The sequence below is a fragment of the Solenopsis invicta genome, chromosome 2, assembly GCF_016802725.1.
Source record: "Solenopsis invicta isolate M01_SB chromosome 2, UNIL_Sinv_3.0, whole genome shotgun sequence".
Taxonomy (NCBI): domain Eukaryota; kingdom Metazoa; phylum Arthropoda; class Insecta; order Hymenoptera; family Formicidae; genus Solenopsis; species Solenopsis invicta.
In genome coordinates this window covers 6227883-6245996 of record NC_052665.1, presented here as the reverse complement: position 1 = coordinate 6245996, position 18114 = coordinate 6227883, and the positions used below count along the sequence as shown (strand labels likewise).

Sequence of the window (18114 nt, the reverse complement as noted above, 5' to 3'; positions counted from 1 at the left end):
AAAATCCTTGGGTCATTCATAAACGGCGATTGCGCGGAAATGTCCTTCTAATCGTCGTTGAAACAAGTTAAAAAGAATGGATCGCAGAGTTACACCTGCGATATTTTCATCACGTCGTCGGCCGTCGTATTTATACATCCACTTTACAATCTTGGAAGTAACTCTGTGACTTTAACGTAAATCTCTCGCACAGGGTCGTCTTTAATGTCATATCCGACGGTCACATCGCCTCGTCAATGAATGTTCGGTAAATTAGTGACGCAATTAAGGGTCTCTGCTTGCTCACGGGGCTTACCTGTCTTAGGGAATAGTTGGTAATGGCCGATCGGAACCCATATCGCGTTCTACCAACGAAAATACGTACATAGGAGAACACGTACGTAACGAGTCGTGCTACCGACGGCGACGGCGACGGCGACGCGACGTGCTGCTACAGCTGTCGAACATTCGCCAGTGTACGTGTGTAACTACCCTCCAAACGATGCTGCGCGGACGGGTGTGTGTATGTTTGTGCGTGTGCGCAAATAGGATCCTCGCACAAAAGGACAAGTAGCGAAGGAATGAAAGTAGCGAAGATGAGTTTGAGTTTGGTCCATGACGCGCGTCTCGTTTAATTTTTCACCCCATGTCGCAGCATTGTTTGTTCGGGAGAAGGGTGTTTATTGCCCGCAGCTCGAGAGACGAGAACTATCGTGTCGCCTGTACGCGTTATTTACGCGAGTGTTGCGAAAGAGCGAGAGAGAACGACTCTTTGCTACTAGCTATTGTGCCGCGTTTTAATGATCTCAATCTAACGAGCGTAACCTGTATAAGCCGCGAATCTCGGAAAAAGAACGTACAAAACAAATTTTTAAATAAAAATCAGATTTACTACGAGATAAAAATAATAGATTAAGCTATATGGAGGGCGTATAGTGTATCGATTGTCCCAAAATTTCAATAAAAGGCTATCGTTCATGTACCCATAAATAAGATAGTCTATAGACAAAGAAATATGAGGTATTAATTAAAATTGAGTTAATTTAAATTTATCGTAAGCTTACAGAATTTGGCAATCCTTTCTACATATTCATATAGAAATGAATAAAATATTAAGCGTCTGTTATTTATAAATGCAAGCGATATTTCAAGATCATTCCAATAAAGATGGTATCGCGTAACGAGTTATTTGTATTACAAGCGTAGTAGTGTCGAAATAAAATATGTACACACTTTCAATTGGTATTGAAATTGGAAGCAAATAATAAAAGCTTCTTTCCCAGTAGATCGGGCATTGAAGCAGGTCGAGCTCTATATTTTGATATTTTCGCTCTCGTCCAAACGGGAGAGTCGTACGATCGCGGATCAGCGAGCAATCATACTTGAATAGGCGCCACGCACACGAGAGGTCGGTATGCGTATCCGCGCGTACAAGCGTGGACGCACGTTGATTCAAAATCATTGTGCCATACCCTGTCGACAATCGAACCCCGACGAGCCTCGATTTCGTATGCCATCGCACGAATTTCCCCTCGAAACGGATGATTCGCGTGGGTAGATCGGGCAAAAGGTCGACTCGTTCCTTCTCTTCTCTCACGGCGGAACAAAAATGTCAATCCAGGGAAAGCCGATAAACAAGGCCACTGACGCCTTCGCGCACCTATGAACGCGGGGAGACGCGTAATTTCTTTTATCATTCATCGACACATATTTTTCGTACTACTTTTTTTCATGACAGTATTTATTGAATATTCTTAAAAGCTAGTACAACGCATTCAAAAATACCACAGATATACATATTTCATTTAGACACTACTACGCTCGTAATACAAACAACGCGCTACGCAAATCCATCAAACGCGCCATCGCCATAATTCAACCGTGTATTTCGACCATATCTCTGAGTTATTTCACGTTTCGTGCGGCTCGTAATAAAAAAAAAATACAAAAGAGCGCAAAAACCAAAAGCAAACGGATAAATTGTAACTGTTATAAAACTGGTCATTTTGTATATTTTAAAGCGTGGCGAACATAAATACGTTTGTTCTTCGTATTCCCGATATTGTTGGCCGAACAGTAAAACCATGCTTTTGTACGTTACCTAATTTAAATAGTATCCTCTCGAGCAATTCTTCAAACGTAGTCATGATATTTTTGACGCTTGTCAGATGATTTTTCTATAGAACGTTTCTCATCAAAGCAAAGCACGACGGGTTGTAAAGCACTATTCATTACATTCATTCATTTAGTTTTTTCATCGGTTTGATCAATACCCGGAAACAAGCAAGCGTTTTCAAAAACATTAATTTCGATCTTTTCTCTATCAGGTTAAACCTTGATGATATAAAAACAATTAAGCGGTATAAATGAGTCAACTAGATATAAAAATAAATAAAAAAAATTTATAAAATTCATTAAATAATAAAGTGAAACTATATAAATTAAATTTATCTAATTCTTCGCTACACTCGATAATTACTACGATTGAAATACAATCAAAACAATTGAAGGATAATAAAAAATAACATTTCAACCCAAAAGATTTATAAATAAACAAAACCTGCTTTGGTAAACTGTGTTAAAAAACTAATTGAATGAACAATACAAATATACAAATTAAAAAAATAATGGTACATGTACACAAAGCTTTTAAGCAAAGCTTTTTCAATACGAAACTTTTTCAAGCGCAATGCTTATAATTTTTATGAAAAACTTGCATTTTCTTACAATAAATTTCTACATTGTTATCCATGATTTTCAAATTAAAAGAAAAAAAAGACTCACCATTATTAATCGCAGCCAAAGCGACGGCGCCGAGCAACCATGCGACGACGCTGACGGCGGACATCTTCGTTTCCCTCGTCGCGGTTTCCTCCTCACATAATACGCGCCTTCCGTGCGTTAGAATGAGCTGGAACAAGGAAGACGCATTACGTTAAACCGCGCGTGTGCGCGATGTCACAAGATATTACAAGTTCGGTCGCGTTTATCTTACAAAGGCGACGCTTTCGTAAACGCCCGGCTAAGTGCTGCACGCCGGTGCTGCTGCCGTTGCTGCCGTTGCAGCCGTTGCTGCCGTTGCCAGAGGTACTGGCGAGGAAAGCCGAGGAAACGATTGTGTTAGCGTCGCAATTTGTTACGCGTAATCTTGCGCTCCCCATGCATCCTGTTACCGACAACAGCGAATACCGCGCAGCGATAATTACTCGATTAGGCGCGCGTCTATGAAAATATCACGAGAGCGAATAACTGTGCGACAAATTGCAACTTTTGACTTTCGTTTCCATCAAGCGCTCTAATGCAGCATTTTAATTTAAAACGAACATCTTCAGTCTCTCAATTATGTAGGTTTTCATCGCTAATTCAATATGTAGAATATAATTTTTTAAATAATTTCAAGATACGTCGACGTTCTTTTCTGTAACGAGAACGTTTCTGAGATACATCTCTTGAAATGATATTCTATATTTAGCTTGCGAATAATAAGATAACTTGCAAATGAAATATCTTTTCTCTACGACTATCTACAGTGAAGCGATAAAACAGCGTTAAATATATCGCGTGTTCCCCTAAAATAGAAAGAAATATTCATTTATTAATTGCTACACTGCGCTAGTTAAAATTATGCAGCATTGGCTTTATATACTATCGTATTATCTTGCAAATCTTTTTATCGCGCGAGAAAATTTATTTCGGGATAAAAATAACTGGAAACTCTGTGGGTTTGACAAAATAACAAATTCAAGAAAATTTTCACTCGCGACACAGTATATGGCACAGGTTGAAAAGTTGGAAAAATTTGACGATTCTATTTATTTGTTCCAAGAACAATACCATCGCTCCGCACGGCGATCGATGCCATTCGTAAAACGCTATACATATATTGGCAAAAACAAACCGTTTTTGTAGATTAAAAAGAAAAATTTACATTATAAATATTGGAATAAAATATTATTTTTACATTCGTGGAGAAATCCACGTGGAATGGCTCTGAAGTCGTTGCGTGAAGAAAAGCGTGAGAAACGTGAAAAACGTCCTGCATGGCCGCATGCGATCTACTAGAAATTTTATTCGAGAATTTCCCCGAGAACGCGCGGATGATTTTCCCGAGCGTCCGCGCTCTCTGCTCCGCGAGATGGTCCCGGGAAGCTGCTCATTCGTCACGTCGAGATAGCGTCGTCCTCGGACGGATCCGCGGAAGGCGCGACGTCCTCCTATCCTTATAACCGGTATAACCGTTAGCGAAATAGCTCGCCGTGCCTCCCTCGAGTCGCTTTCAACCGTGACATACTCCATTTATACAAATCACGCGCTGTATCTTCGTGTCAAAATGTAATCGCCGCCCCGGTTTCTTCCTCCCGTTTATTTTCGCAAATATTTCATGTAATCTACTGAAAACGCTGAACAACCTGAGACTCAAGCTAGCTCTCTTCATCAGGAGAGCTTGTTATTTACGGTGCAGCTAAATTACAGTGTCACAAAACTCGCAGATGTATCATTTCATCAATTTGAAGTAGATTGTTCTTCAGCGAAAATTAACTATTCGACAAATATTTTTATATCGCTTCTGCTTTTCATATTTTAATAATAACTAAACAAAGTAGAATAAATTAAATCTTTTTCAATTACATATCGCTTGTAATTTTTTAAGCAATAAATAATCCGAATAATAATGCGATAAAATTTTCATGTTGAAAGGCTATCTAGATTATATCTTTTGTGTGTCGCTTAAGCAAATACACACACAAGTGTGTGGAGCGGCGAATAAATGATTCTTCTTTCTTTCTTTTTCTGCTCAACGGTGAAAAGCGAAATAGGTAACTATCGCTCTATCGCCACACCGACCGCTGCTCTCGCAGCTTCCACACGAAGCAAGCAACCCTTCAGACGCACGTTTCCCGCTAGTTCTCCGCTCCTTTCATCCCGGTCCGCTTTACTTTATGCACCGCTTGTGCGCACGCGGACTTTATATCGTCGTACTCTGTGTGCTTCGAAAACCTGAAATTCCGCTTTGCTACGGTTTCGCAAGACGCCACAAGCCATACGTTTCGCGCAGAATTTCGACATGCCTCCGCGCCGCGCGCATAACTAATATGAATAATACAAAATGAATTTTTCGCGGTAGCTCCAGAGAGTTCGTAATAAAGCTACGATATCACACGTTCGCATATTTTATTTTCATAATCCTACGCGATGGGCTCATGCATATTCTCTACGCAATGAGAACATAAAGGTATATATACGTGTGCATGTAATATTGGAAAATGTTGCCAAGAAGAGCTGTCATATAAAAATGCGTTAATCAATATATGTATTTTAAAAAGTTATTATCAAACTCTTTGCTATTTCTCGTCTCTCGCAATGTTTTCGCGAGCTATAAAATATTCTCTCTATTCGCTGCAAGATTTTCATGATAATATGGAAGCAGAATAGACGACCCTGAAAGCATCCCGTGACGTTCCGTGCACTTGAATGAATAACAAAGAAACGTGGGATTATCAACATTCTTGATTAGGCTATGGCAAGAAACAAAAGCGAGAGAGGCAACAACTGTTGCTTCGTTTGAGCACTGACGAAACGCGCGCGGGCAACGTACGCTCATAAAATATGAAATTGTATCCGGCGCATTTTTCAAGATAAAAGACTAAACGCACTTTCGCGAATGCACGCGATATAGCTGTACGACCGAATAGCAAGCCGGAACGTCGTGGATTTCGTTTATGCGCGCAGTCATATGATAAGACCCTTTTTTTTATTTCTATCTGCTACGTCCACGTTGTAGAAAGCGCACGCTGAGCTGGAGATTAAGTTAATAGCATTTTAAAAGAAAATCTTCAACTGATAAGAAAATTTGATAAGAAATCTCAAGAGAGAACATTAATTACAGTGTACGTGTGGCAAATAGTATAGTTTTCAGAATGAGAAAAACTTGAAAGAGAAAATTAAAAAATATTGGCATTCAAAGGATAAAGGTAGAAAGGGGTACTCTTTTGCAAAACACAGTTTTTCGCACAAGTAATAAACGGTATCTAGGTATATTCTCTTATTAATGGACAACTTATTACAAAGAGTATGAATTATTTGAATCACTGAGCGGAATAGCGATGCAGGTCGTTGAAAATAAATATTCTTTTGATGTACACACTATCTTTCGTGCGCAAGATAATTAATTTTAAATTCCGCCCAATTGATCATTCGCAGCGAGATATATTTAATCTCTCGAAAATACGCACTGGCCGCGATCGTTGCGACTGCACGATTGCACGAATGGACGATACGCAACAATAGTATCGAACAACAGGATAATTCGTATTAGAGATGCATAACTTTGCGAATTTCACCGCGAAGCTCATCTCCATAATTTAAAACAAAAAGTTTAATTAACCCTCCGTCCCCGCTCTTCCTCCAAATTAGCCAACGCTTCTGCGTTTCGCGTGTGTAATCTGCCGACCGATCAAACGTGCGCGGTAAACAACGGTCATGATACTCGGCGATTAGTGCGAGCGACGCAACGCGTTGCAAAAATGTTATTTTTCAAGCACTTTTCGGTGCGAGACAGCTCGTATCTCGTCAGAACAATCCAGCTTCGCTTTCATGAGACTCGTCGGACGGACTAGGGTCCTCTAACATTTATTTACAAGGCTAAAACACATTTTTCACTTTCCGCACAGCCCGTGATACGCGGACGCGCTGGAAGCATTATTGGCCGCCACGTAACCGACACATTTACCACAAGCATTAGCATCATTACCGATATGAGCAATAACGATGCGACGCGGGGCGGAGCGGGGTGGGGTGGCGGGATCGCTATCGTTTGGCCGCACGAGATGTTGATCCATCATTCGTGAACATTGACGGCGAGGCGAGGCGAGGAGAGGAGAGACCAAACGGAGGCGCGCAGAGGATACCGATCTCACGACAAACTAAACGGCCAGCCGGTAATAACTCAACGTAAACGCGTGCAAGTGCTATTAATAAGAGCTGAAGGGAAGCACGGCCGAGTATCGTGAATCCGAGTATCGTGAATGTATGATTGAATAATAGCGCGCGCGCGCACGCGAGAAAGGTACGAACGTGTATTACGCGAAAGCGTATTTTCCGAGGATTATCTGATGTACGTTGATGGACTGGAGTGTGTGTAAAGACCTACCAAGTAAAATGTACGCGATCGTAACGGAAAGAAGAACAGCCGCTTCACGGGAAGCCGCGCACATCTCGCGAAAGTAGAAACGCTCGTTACGCGCTCGTTTCAATTCGGATCGCGAGCGAGTAATACCGCGTAGCGGCGCGGAGCGGAGCGGCGCGGCGTAATTTCGGCAACGGGGCTCGCCGCTGAAACGAAATGGCCGGGTGTTTATTCATGCAAAGCCAACATACTCCGAAACAACTCACCACATCTCTCTCTCTCTCTCTCTCTCTCTCTCTCTCTCTCTCTCTCTCTCTGTGCTACGCAAATGAGGTACTCGGATACGTCCGGGTACCTCGTTGTTTGCTATCTTACGAGCGTCTGCGGATGCTTATAAAATGGAGATAATTAACGCAGCGTCTAGAGATAACGGGCACACCAATTTGCGGTTATCTCGGCCCTTTTGTCTTAGGTGCGTTGCGCCGCACCTTTCCAGACACCAAAAATGCATTAAGATAATAGCTACGTGATACCAAGATTCGCGCAACTTCTCACATAACTTCGCATAACGTGAAACGTAATTTCTGCAAACATTCCGCCCCTGTAAATTCCCACGGTACAATTATAAATACCGCTACAATTATTAGCTGCAGAAAACTCCCGCTCTTTTTTAAGAATTATTGCGCAACGTACGTGTACACGGCAATCGTTTTTTCTTTAATTTTTATGCTATACTTTACGTACAATGAAATTTACAAGGAATATAATTTTCTCGCGGCGGCGGCGGCGGCGGCGGCGGCTGTTAATAGCACCATACTCGGTCTCATTTGTTTCAAATTATATTTTTACGATTCAATCCGCCTTTGTGTTTCAACGGAAAATAAATCTGCATTTTTCGTAAAAGATATTACGTTTGTTGCAACGCGCAAATATTACATATTACTTGAAAATGGTACTTGATTTCACGCGAATAAATCGAAATTACTTACGTGAAGTTAATGGAATTATAACCGCGCGTTCGTTCAATCGATGTAATTAGCTGCGACCAATATTTGATGAGTCTAAGGTACATACTCTGTGCGAGCTGACAACTAAATATCACATTGGAGCTTTTGACGCTGCAATGCGTCGAAAAACAAAGGAAAGCACGACAATACATCGAGCATTATGTAGTAGAATATTTAGTAGATCAATAGATGCATTATTACATTAATATAATTTGCAACTAATTAAATATACTAAACAATATAGATAACAGGAGAGAATATAGAATGTTGTCGTTGTAATTACAATAAATAAATATAACGGCAAAATAATCATTTTGGAAACGGTGTAAATTACCCTCGTATTTTATCGTGGCATCGCAACGCTTGAGAAAAAATCCATGTCACTTGGAAAGAAGATGTCGTTTATAGATTTAATTTATGTATTATGTGTGAAGAGTGAGCTTTTTTTACGAAATCGCCAATTGTGATTTCGCTTACCTATCGCCAATCGCCAAGAATCGCCAAGCCGTCTTACTTGGACATCGTGCCGGAAGCGCATCAGGTATGAGACATCCGATTATTAGCACTTTTCCTGCTTGTCTCTAGCTCCCAAGTGACAATCTCCAACTCGTCACGCAATCGCACTACTCGTCACTGGGAGATAGCGCATTCGTAATCGGAGAATGCCGCCGTTAAAATCGTCACGATCACTGAACGAAGGCAGCCGCGGCGCGGCTGCTTTCTCCGAGAAAAAGCTCGTTCATGACGACGCGACGGGCTCAGGAAGCTCCCGACGCACGTCGCACCGAACTGTCACACGGATGTTACGAACGCAACATACGAGCTGGCGGCAATCACGTCCTCCTATATTTCCCTTTCACCTATAGCCGTTCTGCCGTCGCTGCTCTCGTTTCCGGCACAGCTAATTAATCCCGAATACGAGACGCGAGCGCGAGCGCGATAATGAGAATCCCGCGGGTGAGTTTTAATTAAAACTCTGGCACCCTATCCCCAGGTCGCTCGCGCAGCGTACTTGACCTTCCACCCGGCAGGCTTAATTGAATCCTCGTCGGTGACGAGACGCGACGGTTACGCATACTACGTGCGTAGCTGAAGCGTGCTCGCATGTTGCTCGCCGTTATCACGGATCTTTGCGACAGCTTTGCCCCCCCTGTTGATCCGGCAGCGCGTACGTTCGTAATCCAGCGGTATGCCAGCTGATCCAGCTCTCGAAAGCTCTCGAGGCTCTCCGCTATTAGTCCAAGACACCGCGCCGCGCGGTCTGACCACCAGCGAGCCACGCTATCACTGAGAAATGCTTATCCCAGTGAGGGTACAGTCTGCCGCGCGACTACTGTCGCTACTGCTCTCTGCTATACTACTGTCTCTCCTTCGGACCTATACGATCTGTCACCGCTCTCCTCGTCTGTCCGTGACTCGTCTTTCTAGAGTACTGTCCGCAGTCCGCACACTCTCCTTCCCGATGACAATTCCCAAACGCTCGTATCGATATCTCTCGTATCTCGCGACACTTGACCCGCGACACCGATCGGTTTACCCCTCGAATATGTCACTATTCACCCTCGGCAGCCGCCAGCAGCGTCCTGGCGGCTGACATTCGCGCGAACTTGGCGCCAACACTCGAGCGTCCGAGCGAGAGCACGTCGCGTTTAATTGCGCGCGCGTTATCAATTATCATCGACGAGTAGTAATTAGCCGAGACGTGTACGAGCGCGATTCACTCATAGTCGCGCGACTACGAGTCCCGTCGTTGACTGAAATCGCGCGAGGGTGCCCGCACGCAAGCAAAGGCGGTGAGCGCGCGCGCGCGCGCGCGTGCGTGCGTATTAATGTGTGTGCGTATGCATGTATGTGTGTGTGAGATGTGTTTATACGTGTGTGTGTGCGCGCGCGCTTGTGGGATTCAGGTCCAACCCTGGCGCGATACGATGGAGAACTGACGTCCTGACGGGCTGCAGCGCCCCGACGACGGGCGTCCGGTGAACCATCCCGCCGTGAAGCGAGCGGCGGGAGATCCGCCACCCATTCAACCCCTCCTCGTGCTCCTCGACAACCCCTTGTCCCCCTCCCCGTCCGCGGAACGGCACGGTGCTCCGCTTTTGCTCCCGTCGACCACCACCTTGTCGTCGAGAGGGCACCGTCGTATACGCCGCCGCCGCCGCCGCCACCGCCGCTGCGCGAAATTGCACCAAATTTTTGAAAATCCCATTCGTGCTATCGAAAACAAATTTTTCGAAATCGTCCTGAATCGCTTTTGCGGAGAAAAGAATTTGCCAGAGTTTCGAAAGATACATCGCCAAAAAAAGTGTTGCCTATTGATCAAATGCTTGGATCCTGATGTTAATCGTAGCAGTCGACGTTTTTATACCGCATCGAGCAGCGTTTTTGCAACGTATTATTCGATATTAAATTATTCGAGTGTAATTAAATTATAAAAGATTAAATTAAATAAATTGTACTGAACTGTCGAAATAATTTTAACTAAATATTATACAATAGACAAATATAACAGTGCGTTAAATTTAATTGTACTGAGAACTTTTCTTCCGTGACTACAAACATTTAAAAATATAAAAGCCAGAAATAAAGTGTACAGGCGGAGTACTCGAAATATTGTCATAATTAAATTAAAAAAGTACAATCCGGTATAACTCTCGTAGGCAATCGATCGCCGCTACAAATACTCAGGTAGAAATAGGACGCATTAAATCGAAACTTTTTGATTATTTCTGTTTAAACATTTCGAACGACACTTTATATATATATATATATTTAATGCATTTCCTTCACGTGCGAAAGAGGTCCAGCACTCTATAAGTTGCTACAAAGATGTGTTGAGTGTACGCTTTATATATTAGAATTCTAACATACATTAATTTATATAAAATATATTATATGACGTGCTGGACGCTTAAAAGTGGCGAATAGGCAATCTAAAGGCACGAAGGGGAATAGGTTCATGTAATTTCTTAATCAATATGGCCTAAATCATTCTTATGACAGAATAAGGCTCGCGTTCTGAGCTGCGTGCTTTCCAAGACTTGCATGCATTTGCAAACGTCACGTGACTCGCGGAGGCCACGTAATAGACGGCTTTACATCATTCCGAATTGGATACGGTATGAACATTAAAATTCTGACTTTCAATCCGCGGGAGCGTCACTCTATTCCCCGATTGCCGTGAAAGGTTTTTTATTCGAGATACGCTTAGACGGAAACGTATCAACGTACACCAATCTTCATCAGCCAAGCGTTATGAGCGAAAAATCGTTCAAATCTGTTATTCCGTATTTTGTACAATTTTTTTTATACCGCAACGATAATAATTAGGTCACCGGTAACGTTATTATTCAAACAAAATAATTTTAAAATAGTATTTCACAAACGCAAAAAGAAACCTTGCATATTACACAATTTTCATTTTATATTACATTTTAGAACGCGCACACGAATAAAAGAGACTCGCGATTTGCCAATCGCTTTGCACTCTTTACACTCTGAGCTGTATTATTAATTAAAGGAATTAACTTGGCCATATATGGGGTGATCCACGCTCGAGGAAAGGAAGGTCGAACGCTTATATCATAGTCTAATTTCCAATTAAGGCGTTATTAATACCGGCGTCAGTAAGCGTTATACCTCATGGATTATATTACAATTTACATTTCGCATGTGAAAGACCTATTATCAAAAATCTGATTTTCTTGTTTTAATTATATTATCAAAATTAATATGAATAAAATTTATGAAAAATAGTATGCAGCAAATATCATCTAAAAGAGAAGAATGTCCTGTATTTTAATAATTAAAAATTTTAATTTTTCTCACATTACGTGAATAATATGCTACAGACACCGATATAATATTTAGTTCGCTAAATTTGTATTGGCCAGTCACGAGATACTTTTTAGAATTACAAAAATAACTCCGTGTTGTATAACTATAAAAAAATAAAATACTCTTTAGTTAATTTAAAATAGTAATTTTATAATTAGTTTAATTTAATTAAAGTGCTAGTTACAGCAATAATTAAAATAATATTTTTTTTAAACTAAAAAAGATATTAAATCGAAAAAAGATTAATTTCAAATGTATAAATGTTGTTTAATATATTATTAGAAAGTGTACAATTTTCTCGTTTAAATATTGATAATAATTTTATCAGCTTGAAATATGTTATTCGATAAGTGCTAGTAATAGTAAATTTTAACAAGTTAAATTCAATATGTATCATGATCTGCATATCAACTCAGATGTTTCACTAAATATTATATTGTGCGTACATTCAATGTTTATAATACAAAATTGCATGAAAAACGTATATAACTGTGTAAAAAAAATAAGCAATGTGCACATGAGAGAATAAACCTCAATTAAATTCAATATACATCTTTTTTCGAATGAGAGCTATTCGAAACAAATAATAATTATTTGGTTAAAATAATATATTTTTCACATTTTTATACTGGAAAGTAATTACTCGTTTAAAAGCAATAAATATTTTTAAAGACCAAACGTTAAAAATTGGTGAGAAAACACTCAATAACTATCAAATATCGTTTAAAAGAATTATAGATAATTCTTGTTAGAATATGTCCCGATTAAAACTGAAATTGAGGGATATGAGAGGAAACGTTGTAGATTTCAGTATGTTATTTTCAGCGATTCGTATCAAGGGATAAGACGCACGGGCACGGATGTTTCGCACCGCAACCTTCAGGATCGCAGGAAAGTGCGAAGGATAGAGGCAGGTAGCTGGGGTCGTTTCACACAGCAGCGCCTCGCTTAATTACTAGTTACTAGTAACAGGAGTTAGAAGCGTTTAGCTCACAGTTCACGCCATCCAACAAAAGCTTATAATGTTACGAACTATTCCCATTGCTACCCTAGATTCAACAACGAGGCTTCACCCGGTGCCCGGATTCATATTACTTCGGAATCATATCAAATACGGAAACGAGTCCGCGAGTTCGCGAACTGCAGTTGGCTCGGTTTACAATATAATTAATCTCGTGACTGGCCGATATGAATTTAGCGAGCTAAATATAATATTGATGTCTGTAGCATATTATCCACGTAATGAGTGAGGAAAGTCCATATTTTATAACACGAAATGCGACATTACGAAAACTTTAGATATTAGCGACAACCACCAAGGTATATCTGTGACACACCATTGAGATTGGTTAGATATTATTATATTAATTGAATACTATATTGTATATTAAGAAATTAGAAATCAGAAATAATATTGAGTTATTAATTATTAAATTATTCTGAACAATATGTTTATTAAAGGATCATAATAAAATATTTATTTAAACACTGAACGTAACAGAAATATATACAAAGAATAAAATAAAAACTATCATTATTAAGAAGAGATAATGCACATAACGAACAATCTTTAATACATTTTAGTCAGAATAATTTTGTCACAAAGAGATATAAAATTTAAATTTAAAAGTAAAACTTAAAAAATTTCCAAGACAAATAATAAAATTTCCAAGAAAATTTCTGATTCCAGAAGGCACAGTCTCAAATCCCTGACTTTCCCAGTTTTTCCACGTTTATCCAGGTAGTACCACACCTTGAATTAATACAAGTTATTGTACACTGTCGCACAAGTTCATTCGCTAGTGCGGTCATTTCAGATTGTAACCATAAATCTCGCGTTTCTTGAATCACTGACGGAAAATTCATGGACAATAAATCGGAGCTTCGACAACGTGATTCAACGATACCGAAAACAAACGCCCGAACGCAAATCACAGTTACGTTGTTAAAAATCCTTCGCCCATAGTATTCGCGAGATCGATTTACCAAACACCGTTTGGAAGAACTTTGCAACTTTGACATTTGCCCGACGAATGAAACTAATCAAACATTCCATTCGATACACTGCAAAACAGTCACACTATCCATAACCGTTTTGTTCGACTCCAAAACGTTTAGATTAAATACAAAACTATAAGCAGACAGCACGCGATCACTCTCAAAAAATACATCATAATAGGTACAAATAGATCTATTTAATTTGAAAATAATACGCAGTATTCTAACATTTGCATGATTCTCTTATGCTGTAGTAAAGAGTAAGTTAAATTTTTACAAATTATATAAATTCTCTCTAAAAGAACTACGTTTGCATTACTAAAAAAATGCATATTTAGTAGTTGCACAATTCTCTATTTTTAGAAAATATATAATATATGTAAATATATTATGTATAAATTTTCTCTTTTTTTATATACTATTCTTGCAGAAATTCCGTATATAGAGTTCTGTATAAAAAGAAACACGAAGATCTATTTCTCTAGAGATAATAAAAATAATGTAGAAGATAAAGAAGCTTGAAGATCAAGATGGAAGAAATAACGAATAAATTGAGCGCATTGAGGTTGAGAGTCGAAAGAGTAGCTTATGTAAGCAAGGGTGGCAATTTGGGCGGCAGACATCCCTTGTCGCCTTTGGCAAGGCTTCCGGGGCGAGCAACCCGTGCCGCTGAACATAGCGTTCTCGGTCGGCTGTATCCACACGCGTGCTAGTTACATTGGGCTTTGCGTTGCCGATGCGTGCATGTATAGATCGAAGGGAATAGCGATACTACGTACACTAGGATGGTTAGAGCTGCTGGTTGGCGTCCGTTAGCCGTAGCCTATACACACGCAGATTGGATCGGACATTGCACGCCGTGCGGCTCAGCTTCTGAACAGGGAAACTGCGTCCGCCGCAGAGCTGTACGTATCCAATGGGATACGGACTAACGCAGCCGCGCGTACATTTAGGTTATCGAGTTGTAACGTTCGATACGAGAAAGGCAATCCGGACATCTCTCGTTGTCCCCGCGTGCCGAGATGCCATACCGAAATCTGTGCCAATTTCGGTAGGTGTAACCTTACGCGCGACTCGCAATTTCGATGGTTGATGAAAAGCGACGGATGTTTAATAGCATCGGATCATCCGCCGTGTGTGTGTGTGTGTGTGTGTGTGTGTGCAACCAGAGTGAAGGGATGCGGGAGAAGGAACACGCACGCGATAATAGCAACGGAGATGACAGGAACAAACTGCCGTTTACGCGAGAAACCGCTGCAAACTTTACAACGAGCTCTCAACTTGCGCGACTCGCGGCGCGCACTTGGGTTGAACGAAACTTGTATGACTTGGCTTGCGGTCGATCGCTAATTTCGATTTCAAAAGACACTTCGCGCGAAAACGAATTCCGAAGAGACGGCTCGCGTACAGTGGCCGCGTCGTACGCGTCCATTCATCTGCGAAATCGGTTTCTTCGCACTGTCGTAAATGGTTAATGGCTCCGCGTAATTTAATTGCAACCCGGCACGAAGCCGGGATGAAGTGCGCGCCATGTTCTCGGAACGATCCAGCATTTCGCTTCCTAATCCACTGCACGTTGTACGCACGCTTGTGCACGAACGGCACGAACGGCACGGAGATAAAGACAGGGATGCGAAGACAGGGCGGAAGCACCGCGCACACGGTGCCAACGAGTGCAGATTTGCTATTTCCGCGAACACTCCTGCGGCCCGCGGTACCGTAACCGACGTACGACCCTTTAACGGGTAACAAGACCGCCAACAGCGGCTTCATTTGCATTTATTTCTAGCAGACTTAACGTCGACCGCGATGCGAAAGGAACAGGCGGCCGCCGCGCGTAATTTCCAACAAATATATACATCCCGGGGAGGAGCGTGGCACCTACTGAAATCCGATCCAATCAAAATGTGAAACGTAAGCCGTTACGCCTGTCTACGTAGAAATATCGCGTCGGCGGAGTTGGAAAAGTTAACTTTTCCCAACTGCATCAACATCCCGCTTTTTGTCCGTTTATCAAGATAAAAATGCATTTAAAAAATTGAGTAAAAAAAAAAAATTTCTCAGTTTTTGTAATCAAATTAAATAAGACTAGTAGCAGCGATACTGAAAAAAATATGCTGTTTCCAGAACGAAATAAAACATTTAAAAACATACTGTGTAAATTGTTTTTCTCTTTCAACATGGTCTCTCTATCCATTCTAAAAATTTCGTAGTGTATGTGCAGTTTTGAAATATTCTATTGTTGCGTGGTGTACCAATAATTCTCACTTTAAATTATAGGGTATATTTTTTTAAATTGAGACTAAAACTGTAATTTTTTTTTTTTTTTTAATTTGGTGTAAATTTTCAGATTCGAATTGAAGCCCGGCATGCGAAAAAAATTGCAAGTGAACCGATAAAAAAAAAGAAATATTGGCACCGCCAGGAGAAAGGCCAGGGTAGAAAAAATATCGGCAAACCTTCACGAGCAAAAAGAACATATAGATCGAGATAGACCTCTCGATACGTTTTATCGCTTCTCATTCTATTCCATGAGAAATAGCTCCGTAAGATTCTCGGTAATTGCGCGCAATTCTTCCGTTCTGCTGTTCGGCTTCATCGTACATTCTAATGAAGGCATCAACCTTCGGTGAGAACAAACGGTTTCACATCCTTTTGAAAGGGCGACGGCGGCGGCGGTGGTGGCGGCGGTGGCGGTGGTGGCGGTGGCGCGGCGGCGGTGCCTCAACCCACCGTTTGTCGACCTGAATTCACGAACGCCCCCGACCGAGATCGGTTTAAGTGAAAGAAGAAGCGGCGGAATTACGTAGGATAGGTGCAGTAACGCGAATCGCCGGCGACCTCAAGATCGAGCATCGTGGATTTCAATTTCTCACGGAAAGAAGCGTGGAAGCCCCGCCATTAAACGGAGGTAGGAAACCCGCTAGGAGAGAGCGCAGTGCAATTCGTGGACGACGACTAGTTGCTTCCCTTCCATTATCCTTCACCTTCGATTTCCGTTAAACTACGGAAAGTGTGTGTGCGCGCCATTGGTCGTCGTCGTCGTCGTCGCCGCCGCTCAGCTCGTCCGAAAAATCGATAGTTTAATGCGACTTTATCGTCACCGGGCAGTAGCGTTACGGTGCGCGCTCGCTGGCGTTGCGCGTCGCGCGTTGCTGCTGTGAATTTCGCGAAACGACGCGGAATTGAGGGTTACGACGCACGCGGCGTCCTGTTAAGGATCCTCGAAAATTACAAAAGGAGCAACCACGATCTCGGTAAACGTTCGCATGGTCGCCTCGCGAATTTCGTCGTCGACATTGCTCGCTCTAGCGAAACGCTAGTACGCTCGTAAGCTCGTACGCTCGAGAAGTTCTCCTTCAATTGAAAGCAACCCCCCCTGTGCAAGTACAAGATCCGCGTCGCAGTAATATAAAAATCTCCCAAGTTTTCTACATTTGCTTTTATTATCACGAATATCATCATTCCAAATATGAAATTCAATGTACGAAATATCTCCATGCGAAATCTCGTAGTTCCCAACGAAATTCCTTCGATAACTGAATTACCTTCGGTGACGAAAAGCACGCCAATTTGAGAATCGAATTCAAAATTAGCGCGAGCCAACCGCACATTGCGTGTGACGGATAACGCCATAAATTTCGTCGTATATGGATACGCGTTTTCGGGAGGAGGACGTTGAATATACGCGGGACGAAGCGCGCGGCACGCGGCTCTCACGTCGCGTCGTCGCTCCGGTGCCATGGAACCGCGCGATGACCGACCGGTTGTCATCTGCCACCACGGCAATTGTCAGCTTTATGCGGGACGAACTGGTATTGCAGTGCGCGCGAGCTGCGCTCCACAAGCCACTCTAATAAACACGTCGTAAACTGGCGTATTATACGCGTATACCCCGAAGTGCCAATGACTCGATAGAACGCGGCACATTAACAAACGCGATAATCCGTCCCTAAACTCCGCGTTCGATACGCTTCAATAACCTCCGGATCCAACATATTTATCGTATATACATAAAAAATTTTTATCCCTACACGTAAAAAAAACTCATTGAAAAACTAAAACGTAGCAAAACGTTTTACCAACGTCATTTAACTCGACATTCGATTATCCATTTAAGAAACGAAACAAGCATTTTATATTTCATATCAATTTACAAAAATGCGC

The 18114-nt window shown here is 41.6% G+C and overlaps 1 protein-coding gene across 3 annotated transcripts in view; it reads right to left on the bottom strand.

Annotated features, from left to right (window-relative positions):
- LOC105200821 (zwei Ig domain protein zig-8) overlaps positions 1-18114 on the bottom strand; it is a 308484-nt gene that overhangs the window by 258639 nt on the left and 31731 nt on the right. The window contains exons 1-2 of one of the 3 annotated variants that reach the window (XM_011168568.3): positions 8590-10074; positions 2764-2890 (exon numbers count right to left, since the gene is read on the bottom strand). In XM_011168568.3, coding sequence (XP_011166870.1) covers positions 2764-2827 — 64 coding nt within the window. In that variant the 5' untranslated portion in view covers positions 2828-2890; positions 8590-10074. Of the gene's footprint in view, positions 1-2763; positions 2891-2974; positions 3404-8589; positions 10075-18114 lie in introns of those variants that run through there. The other 2 variants (XM_011168569.3, XM_011168567.3) reach the window with 2 other exon arrangements.